Source organism: Prunus avium, chromosome 1 (assembly GCF_965620075.1).
Source record: "Prunus avium chromosome 1, drPruAviu1.hap1.1, whole genome shotgun sequence".
NCBI classification, from domain to species: Eukaryota; Viridiplantae; Streptophyta; class Magnoliopsida; order Rosales; family Rosaceae; genus Prunus; species Prunus avium.
The window spans coordinates 36,083,102-36,103,038 of record NC_142284.1 but is presented as its reverse complement, the minus strand read 5'-3'; the positions used below and the strand labels follow the sequence as shown (position 1 = coordinate 36,103,038).

General features: G+C 37.9%; 6 protein-coding genes across 10 annotated transcripts; 3 read left to right on the top strand and 3 right to left on the bottom strand.

The window, feature by feature from the left end:
• Window positions 1-1,817: 1,817 nt before the first annotated feature.
• Window positions 1,818-4,849, top strand: SCPL45 (serine carboxypeptidase-like 45). 2 transcript variants are annotated; one of them, XM_021967929.2, is made up of 10 exons: window positions 1,818-2,257; window positions 2,367-2,468; window positions 2,567-2,662; window positions 3,151-3,243; window positions 3,336-3,409; window positions 3,500-3,781; window positions 3,871-3,998; window positions 4,079-4,171; window positions 4,281-4,398; window positions 4,499-4,849. In XM_021967929.2, the coding sequence occupies exons 1-10, from the start codon at window positions 1,996-1,998 to the stop codon at window positions 4,646-4,648; spliced, it is 1,398 nt and encodes a 465-aa protein (XP_021823621.1). In that variant the 5' UTR covers window positions 1,818-1,995; the 3' UTR covers window positions 4,649-4,849. The 2 variants fall into 2 exon arrangements, with proteins under 2 accessions (XP_021823621.1, XP_021823622.1); XM_021967930.2 differs by having other exon boundaries at window positions 1,828-2,257; window positions 3,874-3,998.
• Window positions 4,628-8,451, bottom strand: LOC110764888 (protein NEOXANTHIN-DEFICIENT 1). 4 transcript variants are annotated; one of them, XM_088253381.1, is made up of 12 exons: window positions 8,164-8,451; window positions 7,876-8,038; window positions 7,638-7,798; window positions 7,455-7,538; window positions 7,150-7,213; window positions 6,923-6,969; window positions 6,465-6,519; window positions 6,325-6,363; window positions 5,953-6,121; window positions 5,641-5,704; window positions 5,488-5,544; window positions 4,628-5,311 (listed from the first exon to the last, which is right to left on the bottom strand). In XM_088253381.1, the coding sequence occupies exons 3-12, from the start codon at window positions 7,676-7,678 to the stop codon at window positions 5,071-5,073; spliced, it is 861 nt and encodes a 286-aa protein (XP_088109507.1). In that variant the 5' UTR covers window positions 7,679-7,798; window positions 7,876-8,038; window positions 8,164-8,451; the 3' UTR covers window positions 4,628-5,070. The 4 variants fall into 4 exon arrangements, with proteins under 4 accessions (XP_088109507.1, XP_021823625.1, XP_021823626.1 ...); XM_021967933.2 differs by having other exon boundaries at window positions 7,634-7,798; window positions 8,164-8,449; XM_021967934.2 differs by lacking the exon at window positions 7,876-8,038 and having other exon boundaries at window positions 8,164-8,450.
• Window positions 8,452-8,928: 477 nt separating this feature from the next.
• RARE1 (Pentatricopeptide repeat (PPR) superfamily protein) lies at window positions 8,929-11,790 on the bottom strand. The gene has a single exon (XM_021967927.2). It carries the CDS (start codon window positions 11,664-11,666, stop codon window positions 9,372-9,374), a length of 2,295 nt encoding a protein of 764 aa, XP_021823619.2. The 5' UTR covers window positions 11,667-11,790; the 3' UTR covers window positions 8,929-9,371.
• Window positions 11,791-11,915: 125 nt separating this feature from the next.
• Window positions 11,916-16,152, top strand: AK-LYS1 (aspartate kinase 1). Its single transcript, XM_088253361.1, has 13 exons — window positions 11,916-12,517; window positions 12,625-12,707; window positions 12,800-12,840; window positions 12,999-13,153; window positions 13,306-13,455; window positions 13,582-13,677; window positions 13,935-14,051; window positions 14,561-14,680; window positions 14,804-14,896; window positions 15,023-15,139; window positions 15,439-15,555; window positions 15,656-15,718; window positions 15,799-16,152. Exons 1-13 carry the CDS (start codon window positions 12,107-12,109, stop codon window positions 15,949-15,951), a joined length of 1,716 nt encoding a protein of 571 aa, XP_088109487.1. The 5' UTR covers window positions 11,916-12,106; the 3' UTR covers window positions 15,952-16,152.
• A 287-nt stretch (window positions 16,153-16,439) lies between these two features.
• LOC110764889 (tRNA dimethylallyltransferase) lies at window positions 16,440-18,252 on the top strand. The gene is made up of 7 exons (XM_021967935.2): window positions 16,440-16,728; window positions 16,819-16,954; window positions 17,065-17,108; window positions 17,214-17,324; window positions 17,406-17,498; window positions 17,593-17,699; window positions 17,828-18,252. The coding sequence occupies exons 1-7, from the start codon at window positions 16,538-16,540 to the stop codon at window positions 17,950-17,952; spliced, it is 807 nt and encodes a 268-aa protein (XP_021823627.2). The 5' UTR covers window positions 16,440-16,537; the 3' UTR covers window positions 17,953-18,252.
• Window positions 18,253-18,275: 23 nt separating this feature from the next.
• On the bottom strand, window positions 18,276-19,149 carry CCL (CCR-like protein). Its single transcript, XM_021967936.2, has 3 exons — window positions 18,859-19,149; window positions 18,603-18,761; window positions 18,276-18,509 (listed from the first exon to the last, which is right to left on the bottom strand). Exons 1-3 carry the CDS (start codon window positions 19,050-19,052, stop codon window positions 18,434-18,436), a joined length of 429 nt encoding a protein of 142 aa, XP_021823628.2. The 5' UTR covers window positions 19,053-19,149; the 3' UTR covers window positions 18,276-18,433.
• Between the last annotated feature and the right edge of the window lie 788 nt (window positions 19,150-19,937).

The following is a 19,937-nucleotide window of genomic DNA, read 5'->3' as shown; positions in this document are numbered from 1 at the left end:
TCCAAACAAAATGGTGTGGGTGGCCTAGCTTGGTTAAAAAAAAATAAAAAGCAAAATCATGTAGCATGTTTTGGCAGGTACGAAATGAAATGTTTTCTCCAACATGCTCGAGTGAAAATCATTACCCTCTTGACCCCATCATCACCACACAAACACACACAGAGAAAAGAGTTTCAAAGTCTCAATGTCTTTTTTCTTGTTTTCACTTGTGTCAATAATTCTTCCATTTTGTCAAGTTAAAAGTTTTTCTGACTTTTCAGAGCTTACCCAATTCTTCACGGAATTCTGACTTTCTATACATATTTTTGCTGAAACAAACCGCTTCTAGACTTATCGTAAAGTAACTTTGTAAGTATTAGAATGAATCAGAACTGAAACCTTCATACTAGAGGAAAAGAGGCTCAAACCTCAACCCATTGTCATTTCCACACACAGAAACCAAATCAAATATGAAACCAACATGTATGGGTTCTAGCATGCGTGTCTAATCTAATCCAATATGAAAAAAAAAAAAGAGATATTACCAATTCAAAAGCTAATCAGCTTTTCCCCATACAAACGAAGTAAAATATAATGAAAAGAAACCCATCAATTCCTCTAAGGAAAAAAAAAAGCTGAATAGAAAAGTGAAACCATGCTTCCATTTCAAGACTCACAGAAAAATATCACACAATGCCTTATGCTCATTGCTGCACTTCCATTTTAGGCACATTTCCCAACTAAAGCTAGCACAGACACTTTTCATTCTTAAACATAAAAATAAAAAAAGTGACCCAAAATGGCAGAGATGCCACAAGCAAGTATATTTTGTTTGCTGATAACACAAACAAAAATTTGCATGGGGATTAGGATGTAATTGTGTGTGTTGTCCCAAGCAAGATTGAGACCTTACCTCAGCTAGCTGAGAAGTGAGAAGAAAACAGGACATGGAATAACGGAATATGTTTTTGTCGTATTTCGCAGTTTCATAAACAAAACCATGGAAAACAGGTGCCCAGTGAGCAGCCTGCTGCAGCCGAGTGCTGCGGCACACGCGTAATAATTTAATAAAATAGTTTACTATATTTGGATTATTAGCCAATAAACCGTAATTAGAGTTTGGAATTTTTGATGCAAAATGTTATCTTAAAATTCAACCCAGATCACGGGTTTTTACAAGTTTTTCTTTTCAAAAACCATGTCTTTGCTACTGGCATGGCGTGCATTGACCTTCACCAAGTCATGCTTCCAAATTTCCACACCATATTTCTTTCGTGTACAAGTTGCAAGAAATAAAAAAGTTTGTTACTTTGTTTATGTATACGAGCAATATTGGGAGAAGGGAAATCAAATCACTTAGCTACAATTGCTTACCTTGTTGGCTAGGAGGAAAATTCTTTGGAGACATTATTACACTGGTTGGATGTCACATTCAGCTGTATAGTGAGGAGAATAAAAAGTCATCCCCCTAGAGCTTCTTTTCCCTTCTATGGAGTGTGGAACAGATTAATTAAATATTTTTTAGGTATAAAAAAAATCAGAATGGAACAGAGTTTTTAGTGCAGTGAATCCAATTGCAGCGTCTGTTGTAGATTTTGGAGAACTTATTAGCCAAACACAAAACAGACAAATACAGTACTTCTGAACGATCTGTGAATTAATACAGTGTCTTAAAAAGCACATTCTCTCTTTTCATTTTCAGCAACAGTAACACCCCATTTGCTGACTCAGCCAAGTCATCACCCCCCAAAGGCAAGGAGAGAGAGAGAGAGAAAGAGTGACCGGATCACACCAAGGAGAAAGGCCAGCATGAGTCTCTCACATGATCGCATTCATCTCTTTCAGGTCCAAAGTCTCTGATGGGACAAAAGTTTCAAATAATAATAATTACAAAAAACAAGATCTCCCCTCTTTTTTCTTTATATAGTGCCCCCACTCTGGGCAGCATTTCAGCTGAGCTGAATCTTTCTTTCTCTCTAGGCTCTAGGCTCTTTGCTCTTTCTTTCTACTGAACCGATGACTTCTCTTTCTCTACCATGGAAGACCATTGTAGTGGCTCTGGTTTTGCTCCACATAACTTCTTCTTCCATGAAAGCACGAGCTTCTCTTTCTGAGCTTGATAGAATTTCTCTGTTGCCGGGTCAACCCCAAGTCGGGTTCCAGCAGTATTCGGGTTATGTGACCGTTGATGAGAAGAAACAGAGAGCTCTGTTCTATTACTTTGCTGAAGCAGAAATAGATCCAGCTTCCAAGCCTCTTGTCCTCTGGCTCAATGGAGGTCCCTACTTCTTACTCAAAACTCAATTTTCTCTCCTTTTAATATATTTTTTTAACTGGGTTTTGAAAAAAATGAAATCTTTCTGGGTCTTGATGGTTTGTGATTTCAGGTCCTGGTTGCTCTTCTCTGGGAGTTGGAGCGTTTTCTGAGAATGGGCCATTTAGGCCTAGCGGAGAGGTATTGGTTAGAAATGAACATAGCTGGAACAGAGGTAAAATAATGCTCCTTTTGATTTTCTTCAATTCATTACTGGGTAGTTTCAAAACAATACAATGCTGCTGATTGTTTAACATGCTCATTGATTTGCAGAAGCAAACATGCTTTACTTGGAGACACCAATTGGAGTGGGGTTCTCTTATTCAACGGATACTTCTTCTTATGAGGCTGTAAATGACCACATCACAGGCACGCCTCACCAATTTGATTCTTCAATTTCTGTTAATTGAAATTTTATTTACATTCACTGTAATTCACTGCATTTGAAATTTCTAATTTTTTTAGCAAGTAGAGGTCCTGCTAGATAAGAAAGAAAAACCCTTCCGCAAATTGTTTAAAAACAGCAGAAGAAACACAATTTGTGTACTGAATTTCAAGTCAACTTGTCTTCCTATCATTTTCCTTTGTTTTTTTCCCAAAAAGAAAAGAGAAGAAAATATTCTTTTTTTTATTCACCAAAGTTCCATTAGAAATCTTTTCATTTCTTTTTACACCAAAGATTCAAAATAATATTTCACGATGGCCTTGCACTATAATTTTTTCTTAGTTCACTCACTTTACAGATATGCCATGTGTGATGCGCACTGTTGATGTTTTGTATTTTTCCTTCTGAGTTGACAAAAGTTCACCTTTACAGGCCATCTATGATTTCTGAACTTTGTCCTTGTTATCTACAGCCAGGGACAATCTGCTGTTCTTGCAAAAGTGGTTTGAAAAATTCCCACAATATAAAAATAGAAGCTTGTTTATTACAGGGGAAAGCTATGCTGGTATCATCTTGTTCCTGACAATTGCTTACTTCTTAATCAAGGATATAATAAGAGATGGAATTATTGATTTTATTTTCCCTATTTATATCCAGGTCACTATGTTCCCCAGCTTGCAGAACTCATGCTCCAATATAAGGAGTATCAATTCAATTTGAAAGGAATTGCGGTGAGTGATAAAATCTCAAAATTACCACCTTTGGGTTTCTTGTGCTTTCTCCCCCTCGATTTTGGTCTAAAATTTTTGTTCTCTTTGCAGTTGGGTAACCCAGTCCTAGAATATACCACTGACTTCAACTCAAGAGCTGAGTTCTTTTGGTCTCATGGATTGATATCAGATTCAACATACAAAATGTTCACTTCTGTTTGTAACTACTCACGTTATGTGAGTGAATATTACAGAGGCTCGGTTTCACCTATTTGTTCAAGGGTGATGAGCCAAGTGAGCAGAGAAACCAGTAAATTTGTTGACAAGTATGATGTCACTCTTGATGTTTGTATATCATCTGTGTTCTCCCAATCCAAAGTCCTCCTTCCCCAGGTGAAAACCATCTATTGCAACCTGAAATTTTGATTCATTTTCAACAAGTTCGTATCCATCTTCTAATTGTTTTAACTTGTTCATTCTAGCAGCAAGTTACTGAGGCAATAGATGTATGCGTGGAGGATGAAATAGTTAATTATCTGAACAGGCCAGACGTGCAGAAGGCACTGCACGCTCGACTTGTTGGCGTTCGTCAATGGGCAGTTTGCAGCAAGTAATTCTCTTCACCAGATATACTTTTGACTGCATCTCAAAGTAGTATTTTGCTTAAATCATCTTCTGTGTTCATGACAGCATACTGGATTATCAGCTGTTGGATGTGGAGATACCAACAATCACAATCGTGGGCAAACTCATCAAAGCAGGAATACCGGTCTTGGTTTACAGGTAGATGCCTCTTACCTTTATAAGTATTTTATGTATTTCACACAACATAAAAACATTCTCTATTTTCTAAAGGTGGTTGCAGTTGACTTACTTTCTTGTAAACTTTCAGTGGAGACCAAGATTCTGTTATCCCATTGACAGGAAGTAGAACATTAGTTCATGGACTTGCTGAGCAATTAGGACTAAATACCACCGTGCCTTATAGAGTCTGGTTTGAGGGGCAGCAGGTGACTCTTATTTGAGATTACCAAAATTTGATGACTTTCAGGTGCTTCTGTTTGGAACTTAAAAAGTGTTAAATGATGCTTCTTTTTTCCTTACCTGTAGGTTGGTGGGTGGACTCAAGCTTATGGTAATATGCTTTCCTTTGCCACCATTAGAGGAGCATCACATGAAGCACCATTCTCACAGCCGGAGAGATCACTTGTATTGTTCAGGTCATTTTTGGAGGGCCGACCTCTACCCGAAGTATTCTGATCTACTGATCAGTTAGATTGGGTCCAGATTGAGAATGTAAGAAATTTGATTGCCAAGGTTCAATCATCCGAGCATGAAAATTGCATTTGTTTGTTATTTGTAACATGTTACACGGGGGGTTGTCCATGCTATGGAAAGTAGAAATTTTTTGTAAACACTTGAAGAAAAAAGAAAAGAAAAGAAGGGAGTGCTTTTGGCAAATCTCAAGTTTCCATATTTGTAAAATAGTTTCAAATAATTGATCTGTTTCAATGGTCTGTTCGATAAATCCAAGTGAATACGTGAAGCTTAGATGCAAGATGTTCTATTGACAACAAGTTGATGTCCTACTCAAAGTTGCAAGAAGCTGAGACTAAATTCTTACTGTTGAAATCCCAGCAAGCCAGAAGAAATTATTTTGAATATTATAACAGATAACACAATCAAGAGGTTGCTAGAGAGTTGTTAAAGCTGTTGGGAACTACAACTGGAGCTTCAACCTGCATTTTCATACAACTGAACTCTAATGCCAATATAGGCTTTGATGACATCACAGCTACACATAGGTTCTTGCCATTATCCATGAATTCTTCTGTCGCGTGATGGATTTCTGAAGATCGTTCTGCCTCGCTCTTTGGCATCGAAGATGGTCCTGATACCTTTGCTGGATGCACTGCTCGCACCCTACAGAATTTAATCAGAAGCAAACTAACAATCATATGTTGGAAATCCATGTAAACCAAGGAAAAATAACACATTTTCCCAATACCAAGTTGTCACTCGAGTTTGGTGGAAACGAGTTTAACATTAATGAAGCTTGATGAACATAAAATGGTAAATGAAACTGAAAAAAAGGAAACCTGCACTCAATCTGGCAAGAGTACTTGAGAAGGTTGGGATAATATTCTGTACGGCCGCTGCAATTTGACAGCACAAGGAAATACATAAGGGAAAAAACGAACTGTAATAGCATAGGGAGCATGCACAAAACAGAAACCAAGGGAGAAACTTACCTAAAACTCGGAAGTGACATTTTGATCGCTGGCCCCATCCAGTTGCCAATATTTGACTCAGGCACTGCCAACACCAAACTCGTAATTAGGAACATCGATGATTAAATCAAGCAGAAGAATGAAAACTACAGAAGAAAAAAATCCAAACATGGAGTTATGAACTTATGTTTTCCTCTCTAAGATGAAAACTCCCTGCTCTATTATCTTTGTTATGTAGAAAAGCTATGACAACAATGCCGAGAGGGATGTTTTCAATAGAAAATTGATGAAGTTGCCACTCTACAAATCAGATGTTCAGATTAACAAACTTACCAAAAGTGGTAAGGTTGATATTACAGAAATCTTTTACAGTTGGATCGTTGATTTCAGTCACTTGAACATCCATACAATCTCTTGGTTCACAGAAAAGAGCATTCATGCCAATTGCATTTAGAAATCCAGTATTTTTGCTCTTTGATTTCCCTGAAACTGCTGTAATTGTCTGCATTATGCAGAAAACACATTACATACTACATATGGACGACTAAGGAAACAGTAAATGATTTCCCGAATACTTAATGTAGGTGAAAAATGCATCCCTAGTCCACCTTAAGTATCAAGAGTTTGCTATCTGCAGAAGCGTATAAAAGCAGGGTAACTTCAATATTTTATGCAAGCTGACGAAAAATGAGCATTCAAGGGTACCTTAGAAAACCTTGCAACTTGACTTGGAAGCCCCACTTCCTGCAAGAAGCGACTACAAGCAACATAAGAACTATAGATGAACAATAAGAAATTGTGACTAGCTCTATTGCAAAATGCCTTATGCTTATGCAGCCTCCCACCTTTCGTCCATGATCACAAGCTTCATCACTATTCACAAGCACCTTCGCTGCCCATCTGTTTGACAAAAACAAGTCAAACTGCTTCTGTTTAAGTACTTCATAACCAATGTTTCCACAACAGTTTTATTTCATCTATATTTCAAAACAAGAACAAAGTAATTATTTAGATACCAAGTCTAAATACCCTTTCACAATGTCACAACTGACACAAAAGAAAATAAAAAAAGAAGAAAAAGAAGAAGATATAACTCAATTGGTAGCCACATAACTCATCTAAAGAGGGGAATAAGTTCGTTGAGATATTATTCAGTCCAGTTGAGAAAATAAGGTGCTTTAGATGGTTGAAGTAACTTTGTTTTTGTTGCTTTAGATAGTTTAGGAATTGGGGTATTGTTGCCTAACAAGATTGTATGCTCTTCATCTTATTATGAAGAAAGATAAGGTTGAAGGAAACATACGCGCAAGATGTTGGTGGGCTCCATACAAGTCCAGCAATTACAACGAGCTGGGAGGGAGAAAACAAACGCAGTCCAGTTAGTGACTGGTTGAATAAACTTGAAAATTATTCTTTTCCACATCTTTGCTAAAGCTAACATGGATCACTCCTACAATAAACCAGGTAATGAGAAAAAAACTGATATATTGACTTTTTGTATCAAGGCCAAAAAAGTATGAAGATATGAACCTCATCAAAGACTCCAGCTGGACTGTCATCATAGTTGGCAAGAAAGAAGCCACCAAGAGTATACCTGCAAAGTGTAAACACATGTTTGGTAATCAAATTCTTAAAACACCACGAAACATATGAACCCGTTATGGGAGGCTAATATCTGGATCAACATATAAAAGTGATGAGAAACCAACAAATCTATTTAGGTTGGGAAAGCAAACATATGGACAAGGTCTTATTACTAAATATGTAGTGCTCTCACATTATGCTCCTGTACCGCTCTCAATCATTTAAGCAACAATGTTACTAAGTATACTAACCCAAATGCTTCAACTAATCTGAACTCTTTTGGGATGCATGCACGAACAGTTGCTGCCTTGACAAGATGGAGTTGATACAACGCACTGATTAGAAAAACCAGGGCAATCAGTCAGCAGAGTCCTTTTTCATGATTGGGAACAAAATGCGAAAAAACCCCTAAGTGTTGTTGGACACTTACCTGCCTTTGAATATCCATGGAGGCTTTCCAAAGCTCGAGGAACATTTCGTTTGTCCAATAGCCATGAACTTTAGACTACTTCAACAAAGGTGCTTTATCCAGAAGCAAGTTTGAAACTTTGAAGATATAGAAGATCATGTAATTTAAATTGCATCCAGGAAGCTCCTAAACAAAATTGCATCTTTTATTAGAAACACAGAAGATTTTTTGTGACATAATGAAAATACAAAGGGCATATGCACCTCATGGTGCTAACAAATATCATTTGCCCTGTTTTGTTAGATAGTGCAGAGATTGTCTCAGTCATGTTGTGATTTTGCCCTGTTCTCTAGCACATACATTCTTGAATTGTAGGGGTGGGAGCACTTCTCTTATTTATTTGATGTTCAAGAAGCAAGTTTGAAACTTCGAAAAAATCAAGTATTGTTAAACGCAATTGATTAAATCTTCAAGACATGCAGAATTCAGAAAACCATGAGAAGATCAAAAGCACCAGACTTTGAAAAAAGGAATACAAATGTATTGCTCACCTTAAAGAAATGAAGCCAACCAAGAAAAGCTGCACATAAAAAAGCCCATCTTCCTGAGAATGAGAAGAAGAAAGCAAGCAGGCAAGCAAAGGCTTTTTTTCACTTGAGTTATGGAAAGAGAGATGAAACCCAGAAGGCAACAGAAAGAAAACAATTAGTTGGAGTGAGAGTGGGTGAAAGAGGGAATTTAATTTAAGGAGGGGAGAGAAACCAGCAGAGATGACAGGGATTGGCTGGCTTAGCTGATACATGAGTTGCCATAGTAGGAGTGGATTTGTGGATAGGATTTGTCCAAAACCACCAGATTTTATTTGGCGCCAACTGAAAATAACAATTACCCATAATACCATAAAGTACCAAACCATTACCCTCAAACCGCAAATTGCCAACTGCCATCAAAAGTACCTTGTTTCTTTCTCTTTCGTATATGGTTTATTTTTCATAAAAATTATCCAAGTGATGAATGATGATGCAATCATAGGAGGTGGGTTTTTGTTTGTTTCTGTTTCTTAATTCTTTAGATCTAAGCAGATTTCCTGGATCCCAACTCCATTATTATCCTGTTTCTTGTGCATCCTTTTTAATTTTTCAATGTCATAAAAACTTGATATTTAACAACTTTAAAAACTCATATTCTAATACACTTTGGCGAAGTTGGAATTCTTAATATATGTTTAAGTGTCTAGATATTTACTTTCCCTTAGTGTCCAGTCCATTTGTCAAATGAAGGTTTTCTTCTATGGTGATGCTGGTTTAGAGACCCACTAAAAAAAAGCAGAAAGAAATAATATCTCTTGCTGCGCTCGCTTTGCCAGTGGTTTCTTCACACAAAATCTTGAGATTCTCATACATAGACGTGTCAACAGGATCAACACACTTATTGTCACTTTAGCCCCCACTAAATTATTGCAAGAGGCAGTAAAAAAAAACTACTATTATCACCACCGACTGCACCAATCCTCCGTATTATTGGGTATCGCTTCTGTTCGTCCCCATGCACTTGGAGGTGACTTGGGCTTCCTTTTGATGCAGCAGCAACCAGAATGAGACACATGGCAAGAAGCAGTAAGTAACAAGCTTGTCATACACAGACACGTGTGTACTCACATGCAATGGTGGCTAGAGGAAGACCAGCCCCACTTGTGGCCTAGGCTTCCAGAAAAAAAGTGTCATGCCCAAATCTCCATTGGGTAGTGAGATTGCAGAAGTTACCAATAATCTCTACAAGAACACTCCCCCAACTCAAAGTGATGAAATCTACTAGAATCTCTCACAACAATTGCACGCCCTGTTACCACAGAAACATGTTTTGCAAATTCATGGCAATCTTTGCAGGCCCTGATGTTCTTGAAAACCACAATTGGGACATTACTTGGTGTGGATATGAGCCCAAAAGCTATAGCAAGTCTCTCACTATGGTCAAGAAGCTGTTCTCTCCTCTCAGGAAAACCATTCAATACATCCTCTTCAGTTAGAAGGGAATCTTCAGCCTCCCTGAAAGAAATGCTCAGCTCCTTCAGTTTTGAGTATATTTGCTCTATTTGAGGATGGTGTTGATCACCCACTATAAACCGGTGCTTTTCCCCCTTGACAGTGATCCAGCTGCATCCTATTTCTTTTCTCAAGTTCCTTTCAGCCATCATTCTTCTAAAAACTGCGGCTTCTTCCCATTTTCCAGATGAAGCATACAAATTAAACATGATTATGTAACTAGCAGTATCCTCTGGGTCCAACTGGAGGAGGTTCTCAGCTGCAAACTTCCCGACCTCGAGATTTCGATGTATCCAACATCCCCCCAACAAACTTTTCCAGCTCATTGCATCGGGTTCAAACGGCATACCCTTTATTAGTTCAAGTGCCTCTTGTAGTAGCCCAGCACGAGAGTATACATCAATCATACAATCGTAATGATCGATGGTTGGTTCTACATCATATACACAGCTCATTGAATCCAAATACTGCTTTCCTTCTGTGACCAAACCTGAATGGCTGCAAGCAGTTAAAACTGCTATAAACGTTACTGAATTTGGCCTTACACCAGAATCCTGCATTCTATGGAAAAGCCTAAGAGCTTCAGAGGCATTGCCGTGATAAGCATAACCGCTAATTATAGAAGTCCAGGCCACAGTATCAGGTTTACCTATCGATTCAAATGCTCGATAGGCAAAGTCCAATCTGCCACATTTTGAGTACATCGTAATCATTGCACTGGCTCCATGCAACAATGCAACCAGCCCTCTTTTTATCGCATCAGCATGAACTTGAGTGCCCAAATTTACATCTGCAATTGCAGAACACGCTTGAAAAATGCTCGTATATACGAATGAATTTAAAGTAACACCTTTACGAATTAAAGACTGAAAAATCTTGACACACTCCTCAAATTTCCCACTCTGGCAGTAGCCTGAGATTATAGCACTCCATGAAACATCATTTGGTTCATGTATTCTCTCAAACGCTCGGCAAGCAGATTCAAAGTTCGCACATTTGACATAGAAGTCCACTAGAGGAGTTCCTACAGAAACCTCAGAATCCAACCCAAGTTTAACACTATAACCATGGATTTGCCTTCCCATAATCAGGTCCTCCAAACCAGCACATGCCTTAAGAATGATCGAAAACACAAAATCATCCACTTCTACACTTTTCCTAACCATCTCAGCAAACAATTCTAGAACCTCCTCCAGTTTCTCATCTTCAGTATAGCCCACCATCAACCCAGTCCAAACCACAGCATTCTTGTCAGCCATCCTATCAAAAACCAGCTTAGCACCCTCTAACCATCCACACTTCACATACATGTTTGCAATTGACGTGTCAATCGAAACATTACTATTCATCCCTGTTCTTATCAAATAAGAATGTATCTGTTTGCCAAGCTCTAAAAGCGAATGCTCAGTCAAGGACCTTAAGAGGCTCGTAAAAATAGAGGAGTTCGGTCTAATCCCAGACTCTAGCATATGCGAAAACATCAAAATAGCTCTCTTCAAAATACCCTTTTGCGCATAAGCGGATATAATTATAACCCAAGAAACCAAATTCTTGTGAAGCATCTCATCAAACATTTTCTGTGCATCTGATAAACTCCCACAATCGCAATACATCTGAAGAGCATCATTCTCAAGAAATTCAGGTGGGCTCTTAATTGTTTTTCGCAACCAATCGTGCACAAATTTTCCATCTGATAAGGAACCCATTAATCCACACTTTTCAAAGAGGCATTTATAAGATTGAGGACTGACGGAGACACCTGCTTCGTTCATGTGCTTGAGAAAGTCACGAGCTTCTTTGAGCTTCCCTTGCTTAGATAGAGAAACCAAGTGCACATTTTCGACTTGACCACTTTCTATTTGGCTGGTATTGATCGAAGGAGCGGTGAATTTGAGAGAGACCCACGAAGGAATTTGAGCAAAGTTTGCAGCTTTTGTAGATGGAGTCTGATCATGATGATGTAAAGCGCAGGAAGGTAGCAAAGAACATTGGACTGTCAAAGAAGAAGACATTCAAAATTAAGCTTTTGATTCAAAAAAATCTCTACTTCACAAGTTTAGGATTTCGTTACTTTGTTCAAACTTTGTTGCAGACCCGTCTGAGTGTCGATAGTCTTTTTGAAGGCTTAATGGTAATTTTCCATTTCTATAAGAAGTAAGGACAAACAAACGACACCGTATCCATTAGGGTAAAAAGATGTAAACGAAAAACGCGGTAGTGGATGATGGGCGTTTTCCCCTTTTGCCTACCCTTCGTTCCCGATACAGAAATTTCACTCACGCGTTTGGTTGCCTGGAAGAGTCTGGAAAACAAATGAAAATCCAATAAACCAGAAACCCTGAATTTGGTAATTCGTCGAAGCAACTCCGAAAACAAATGAAAATCCAATAAACCAGAAACCCTGAATTTGGTAATTCGTCGAAGCAACTCCGGTACAGAGTCATAAAAGCAAATGGAGGCTGCATTGCATTTCCACGGGGTTAGAATTCCCTGCTACTCACGAACTCCAAGACTCTCACACTTGTCGAGCAAGCCATGGCTCTCTTCAGTGGCCTCACCATCACGATCATTCCATGCGGCAATGGAAAATGCATGTAAGGGCAGTAGCTTGAGAGGTAACAGCGAGAAGAAAAAAATTGAAGCTGTGCTTAGAGGAGAAGAAGAAGAAGAAGAAGAAGAGGAAGCAACAGAGAGCCATGGCTCTGATGCAGCACCATTCACGTGCGTGATGAAGTTCGGAGGATCGTCGTTGGCATCGGCGGAGAGGATAAGAGAGATTGCTCAACTCATTGTCAGTTTTCCTGATGAAAAGCCTGTTGTTGTGCTCTCTGCCATGGGGAAGACCACTAACAACCTCTTACTTGTAATGAACTTTTCATTATTATCTAATTAAGTTATTTAATTGTGTGATTTGATTGCTTAATTATAATGCGATTGAATGGCTGTGATTTATGTATAATGTATGCATAGGCTGGGGAGAAGGCTGTCAGTTGTGGGGTCTCGAATGCGTCAGAAATTGAAGAATTGAGCTTTATAAAACAACTGCATCTCAGGTTAACTCATCATTTTCCTTTTTCTTTCTCATTTTCTTTTTCAATTGTGCCTTAGAGCTGTTGTTAAAAACTGTGTGATTGCATTTGCTCAGGACTGTTAGAGAACTTGGAATTGATAGCTCCGTTATTTCTGGTAAGAACTTTAAGTGAAAGGATGAATATATATATTTTTTTTTATGTCTGAATTTCCTCATTTGGTGTGTTGAATTGTTTTAATTTTATTAATAAGGTATCAGTTGTTAATTGGAAACTTTGGGTATTTGCCCTTTTTTTCCCTGGGACATGTTGCAGCACACTTGGAAGAACTAGAGCAACTGCTGAAGGGAATAGCTATGATGAAAGAGTTAACTCTCCGCACAAGAGACTATCTAGTTTCATTCGGAGAGTGCATGTCCACAAGGATCTTTGCAGCTTATCTAAATAATATTGGTGTTAAGGCACGCCAAGTATGTATACTCCATCTTTTGAAAATATGCATTTGACATTATTTTCTTTCTTCAGATTCTTTTGGATTATTTTCTCTAGTACATCGTTACTCTCTTTGTTAGTAGCCACTTAAGATCTTTTCTTGATGATGGTTGCTATTAATGTACTGCAGTATGATGCATTTGACATTGGTTTCATAACAACAGATGACTTCACCAATGCTGACATCTTGGAAGGAACTTACCCATCCGTTGCTAAAAGATTAAATGATGATTGGATTAGTGATCCTGCAATTCCCGTTGTTACTGGTTTTCTCGGAAAGGTCTTTCCCCTGGCTAGCCGCCCAATCAAATTCGTGCTCACATGTTTGATTTGAAGTCTCAGTTTCTGATGAAATTAATATATAGTGGCTGGGCTTTCAACATTACATCTGTTTTATTGATTGCAGGGCTCAAAATCTTGTGCAGTTACTACCCTGGGTAGGGGTGGTAGTGATTTAACAGCGACAACCATTGGTAAATCCCTAGGCTTGCGAGAAGTTCAGGTGAGATTAGGCTCTGAATGTATGTAACAACAGAACTCATGTAGATATGCACCCTATCATGCTTGCATTCATCACTTGTGTTTATTCTGATTGCATGCTGATGGTTGTCTGTTATTTTATTGATGTAGCTAACATGGCTAGCATTTTATTGGAGATTTTGTGCATTTCTTTTTCTAATTAACAGGAACTGTATGCTAGTATTCATTTTGAATTTATTAGGCGAACACATATAGAAGCTAATTTAACAGTTTTAACAGGTGTGGAAGGATGTTGATGGTGTTTTGACCTGTGATCCTAGTATATGTCCTGATGCGGAACCTGTTCCCTTTTTGACTTTCGATGAGGCAGCTGAGCTTGCATATTTTGGTGCTCAGGTAGATTCTGTTTACTCTTGCAGTTTAGATGTTATTTTCTAATTAGAGGACTCAACCAGTTGGTTGAAATTTTAGTCTTAATATTATCTCTGCAGCATGTGTTTATGAGAGAACCTATGGCTAGAGACAGAGAGTTAACATAATGAAGGGATACTGCAGAGTTTTTTTTTCCAAGTATTTATAGATGGGTATAAAGTGGGCTTTGGACTCCCATCCATGAAGTGCGCATTAGACTCCCATCCCATCCATGAAGTGCTTTGGACTAAGTTTGTGGACTAAGACTTCCACTAAAGCAATATTTGTATTCAATTCATGAGCATCTTTTATTCAGATGATGAGCCCCACTTTTTTTCTTTTATAATTGTGATTATACAGACAAAGCATTCATCTAGTAATTTGTATGACGAAATATAGATGGAGTCTTGATGAGAGCTAGCCATTTAGCATCGGTAGTAGAAATAGAGCACTTAGGTAGAAAGATAAATATAATTGCACTGACAATTGCGCAGGTTCTACATCCACAATCCATGAGACCAGCTAGAGATGGCGAGATTCCCGTTAGGGTCAAGAACTCTTATAACCCTAAAGCTCCTGGTACCCTCATCACTAAAACAAGAGATATGAGCAAGGTTTGGGCAGCTTTATCTTCTCTTTTTTTTATTTTTTTTCTTGAGAATTGAAATGTGTGTAAGAATTCAAACATTCTTGATCTTTTATTTTTACCCCAATCTATCCCTTGAAATCAACTTCAGGCTGTTCTAACCAGCATAGTTCTGAAGCAAAATGTCACCCTGTTGGATATTGTCAGTACACGCATGCTTGGTCAAGTTGGCTTCCTCGCAAAGGTGAGAAACTCTTTGTTTCCTTGGTTTTGTTTTTGCAGTTGTTGCCATATTGCTTTTCTGGTTTTGGAATTTCTGATTGTAATTGTCATGATGCCCCCCCTACGGTGGGATTCATCATCCAAATAGGTGTTCTCAACCTTTGAAGATTTGGGCATTTCTGTGGATGTTGTTGCAACAAGTGAAGTCAGTTTATCTTTGACATTGGATCCATCAAAGTTTTGGAGTAGAGAACTAATTCAGCAGGCAAGCATACAATCTTATGTTCTTCATGTAGGATTTATTTGTTTTTCTTAGTTGTAATTCTTTTAAAGCTGTGTATACCTTTTCAATGTCCCAGTGAATAAGAGGCATCCTTTTGTAAGGATGCACAATGTAAAATACATAAAGATACACGGTGCGAAACTCATAGACAATAGATATTCATTGTCAGTCTCGACGTTCGTGTTAGTTAGGAGCCAACACTGATACATCACTAGTTGAAAGATTTGTCTGTGCTATTTCTAATTTTCTGAATGCGTACAAATTGGTGACATATGTAACAGGAACTTGACAAGATGGAGGAAGAACTTGAAAAAATTGCATTCGTGAATCTTCTGCAGCGTAGATCAATCATCTCACTCATAGGGAATGTTCAGTATTCTTCATTGATACTAGAGAAGGTGTTATGTTTGCCTCTGCAATGTTCTAGAATTTGTCCAGAAGAGATGTTTTCTTTTCCTCTTCTTTCTTATCTCATATAGTTGGCTTTCCTTCTCGCAGGCATTTCATGTTCTTCGAACCAATCAAGTCAATGTCCAAATGATCTCGCAAGGGGCATCGAAGGTCTCTCAGTTATAACTCATAATATTTCACTCATTCATTATTTTTCTTTGCTGTCTAATAATTGATTTGTTATAAATCAGGTAAACATCTCATTGATAGTAAATGATAGTGAAGCTGAAAAATGTGTCAAGGCCCTTCACCATGCCTTTTTTGAGAGCGATGACCTGTTGGTGGTAGTACTGGAATCTGGATTTGGAAATGGGTCTGCCGCGCTATTGCCAATAGAAACATGATGATTCTGAGCCAATGTAATCTTATGAACACAATTTTCTTTGCTGATTTAGGCCCTTTTTCTTGTAACTGTAGTTGCAGACTTATGAGTCACCTCCATCCGAATTTCTTAAGAAGTTGTTTTTCTTTTTTCTTTTTCCTTTTGCTGAAATGAACTGGAAATTCAAGGTTTTATGCTATGCTTATATACTTCCCATTGAGTATGTCTTGCAGAGCAATTTACACTGGTCTAACTTTTTGGAGATTGGCTACTCTTTCGATAGTCCGCAGTGTGCTTTCGACTATTATGCAATATTTATATTAGTTAGAGTAGATTTTGAAATTCACTGTAATAGTAGGCAACGCATAATTAATTTCAAATATATTTGCAGGAACAAAAACGCATATATAAGTGAAACTAAGAGCTAAAATCCATATACTAGACCTTAGCAAAATAATATATTTCTAACTGGAGGGTTCAAAATTATTGTGGGTGCCTCTATTGAAAATAGACCTTAGAAATAATAATTTTTTTGGCGCCAACTAGATTATTGTTCATGAAAAGAAGAAAAAAAAAACACAGAAAAAGGCACGCCGGTAAAAACCAAGATGGGTTTTTTGTTAGGCCCGGGTTTTTGTGATTTGGACCAACCAAGTATAAATTTCCATCTGACTGTTGATATTGTTGCTTCTGGCTTCAGCTCAACCATGGTACAGAGATTTTTCTCAGTGAGGCAAATGGACCTCCAACAAAACAGCCAATCCCACCCTGTTATGCTTCTCTCTGGCCCTCCTTCCTGGTATTCAAAATTCAACTTTACATCTCTCTCTCTCTCTCTCTCTCTCTCTCTCTCTCTCTCTTATTGCTTTGTATCTTTGTTTTTTTGCAGCGGAAAAACCTCCTTAATATTCCAGTTTGCATTCAACTCCGCAATGGAGGAGGCCCACCATGGCAATACTAATGGTAAAGTGATGTTCATTTGCAACCGCCGCAAGTTAGAGGCCAAGCCCCCCTATCTGTCCCAGGTACCTCTTCTCTTTCTTTTTTTTCTTTTTCTTTTTTAATAAAAAAATCTATTTATTATTTGAAATATTTCAGTACCCAAAAGCCATTTTTCTGTGTTAAACATTTTCAGGGCGTTGATTCATCCTCTGAGACATTTCAACGCATACAAATGAAGTGCGTTTACCCTTTGAAGCTTTCTTGATCATGACACTTCTAAAGAATGAAATGAAGAATGATGATGTATAATGGGATTTTTGAGACAAGTTTTCATCTTTATAGGTATGTGGATGATGATGAAGGAATTAAGAAGTACTTTGCTGCATTTCACCTGCACGACACAATTCCTGTGGCAGTTGTTATTGATGATTTTGGAGATTTCTTTGACGAAAGGTATTTCCTTTCTTCTTTTCTTCTTCACTTGTGTCAATCTGTTCATTTAATTTAATTTAATTTTTTTACTTGCAATTAAAGGAGCTGCCAAGAAAGATATGGTAACCCACGTGGAAGAGACTTAGCAATGGTTCGGACACTAGCTTTATGTCACAATGCCATGGTTCATGCCAAGTGAGTAATTAACCATTTTTAATTATAATTAGTGACTTAATTTGCTCTGTTTAGTAACAAAAATAGTATGGTAAGCTTTAATTTTTCATGGTAGTGAAACGAGTCCTTGCAAGCTTCTGCTGTCTGATACACACCATGGAGACTCCCCAAGGTTGCTCTTCATCTACAAAAGATGGGTCACAACCATTTTTACAATTCAAGGTTTTTTTAGCAATGGGACGGTTATGCATTATAATTTTATATGGAATTGTAGAATAAGTGTTCTTATTTTTTTTGGGTATATGATCTTTGCAACATATTATAATTGGGTGTTTGTGTGTGTGCTGAAGGTGATGGCTCTGGATCGTTTGTTCTAAAAGACTATAGCAATTCAGGGAGAAGAACAAAGACTGCTAAGTATTCCATTGCTCTCCAGTATCTTTTTCTGGAGGAGATCACTGAAGCGAGTGAATAGTAGGTGTATCGAATTTAGGCTCAAAATTACTCGAAGCTCTGCGACATTTGATGCCTAAACATGTCAGTGTTAATATCTGCTTCATTGTTCTTGTTCATAATGTGAGTTTCTGTAGAAACCCTTAGAACTGTGTGATGTGCAAGCTCTGAAACTTGATATGATCAGTAAATAGCATTTCAAATTTCAAGAAACAAATCTTTTCTTAGTTCTAATCATTGGAGAATATACTTGATTCATCAATTATCTGGTTTTGGAGTTGTAGGTAGCATCCCTGATTCAGAGTTTTTCAAATATTGAAGCAAAGAAAATTGTGAAGATCAGAATTTGCAACTAGAATTTCCCAACTGGGCTATTCTTACATGTTCATGTTCATTATTTATTATTCAAGAACATTGCCAGCTACCCTTCCAATTAGTAATTATTCACAAAATTATTAGTCAACAATAGAGCTGAGAAGAGAAGAAAAGATCTCATGGAGCGCCTAGTGAACCCCTCTCTGATACTCAGGCTCGCAAAATTCTCCTCCCAGATCATCACAAGCCTCTCCAGGAAAGACCCTGCAGCAATCATCAAGATAAAACCATTTTAGGCAATCAAAAAGAAAACACAAAATTACAGACCTCAAACCAATAAAAGATTATTCATCTTACGTCTTGGGGCTGTCATACTCCAGATAATCTCTATCCAACTGCTCAGAAGTAGTCTTGGCTGTGTTGTCCCTGTCTTCTGGTTTGAGCTTCACCTCAGGATACATTTCGACATCACAAGCTTCTCCTCCGATTGTGTCGCAAGCCTCTGCTGGAAAAACACTGTAAATTTCACAAATTAATGCTTATGCTTGAGCAAACAATTGATCAGAATATTAAGATCAATCAGAAGAAAGAGCTGAGAATGGTATTGACTTACGAAGTGATGGAGCTGTAATCAACAGCAGAAGGGTCTTCTGTGACATTGGCTGCCTTGAGTGGGGGGCACCTTGGGGATTTTAGTAGCCTTGGAATGGAGGAGCTGCATGGCAAGGCAAGGGACTTGGTGGTGGTGGGTGTTGCAAGGGCAAGGGGTGATACATATGGTGGTGGGAGATGTAGAATGGCCTGCATTTTGTTGGAAGTAAGTTGGTTTTGATTTGCTCGAGTTAAGAGGGGCAAAAGCTCACCACTACAATATATCAGCCCGGGCAATGACTTGGATGGATATTGGATAAGGTAGCATAGATTTTTTGAGACCGGATAAGATGTTAGCTTTCTGCTTGAATGGGAATTTGGTGGTGAACTAAATGGATTTAGATTTCGTCCACAAAAACAAAACTAAATGAATGGATTGAGAGATGCTCATACTTGGATTTTTCTCCCACACGCCGTTTTCCAACTCCAGTTTTTGTCTTTCTTTGATATTTCACCCACAGCCCAAAGTGAGACAAAGCAAACACCTTCCGGCCCAAACAATTGCAATTTTTCCCAACAGTAGTTTTTGTATATAACATGAAGCCCAAGGTCCAAAAAGCTAACAAACTATACCCCTGACCCTCAAAAAAAATTTAGTTGCAATAGAAATAGCACTATTTTGCTATCTCCTGCCAATAATGATATGTCATGTGGAAGTGTTATCCCGCATATCATAGTGTTATTGATTGGGACCCAAAAATAGAAAAATGGTTTTATCTCCGTTTCATGGAAGTCTTTCTCCCACCCTCACCTTGTGACTTGGGGGATTTCTCATCTGTTGAGAAGAAAAAGAATTCTTATCCTTTAAATAATTTTCTCTTAATAATAATAATAATAATATATCTCTCTCTCTTTCTCTCTCTCTCTCAGAGCATCCACAATCATACTCTATTTTTTTTATTAAATTTTAGCTAAAAACATATAAAAGTTATTTTAGGAGCTCTATAAAATTTAAACTTCAATCGTACTCTCTAGTTTAGGGAGTCATAAATGCTATAACTCATTTTTAATAGGTTCATCTCTTTTAAAAAATAATTATCA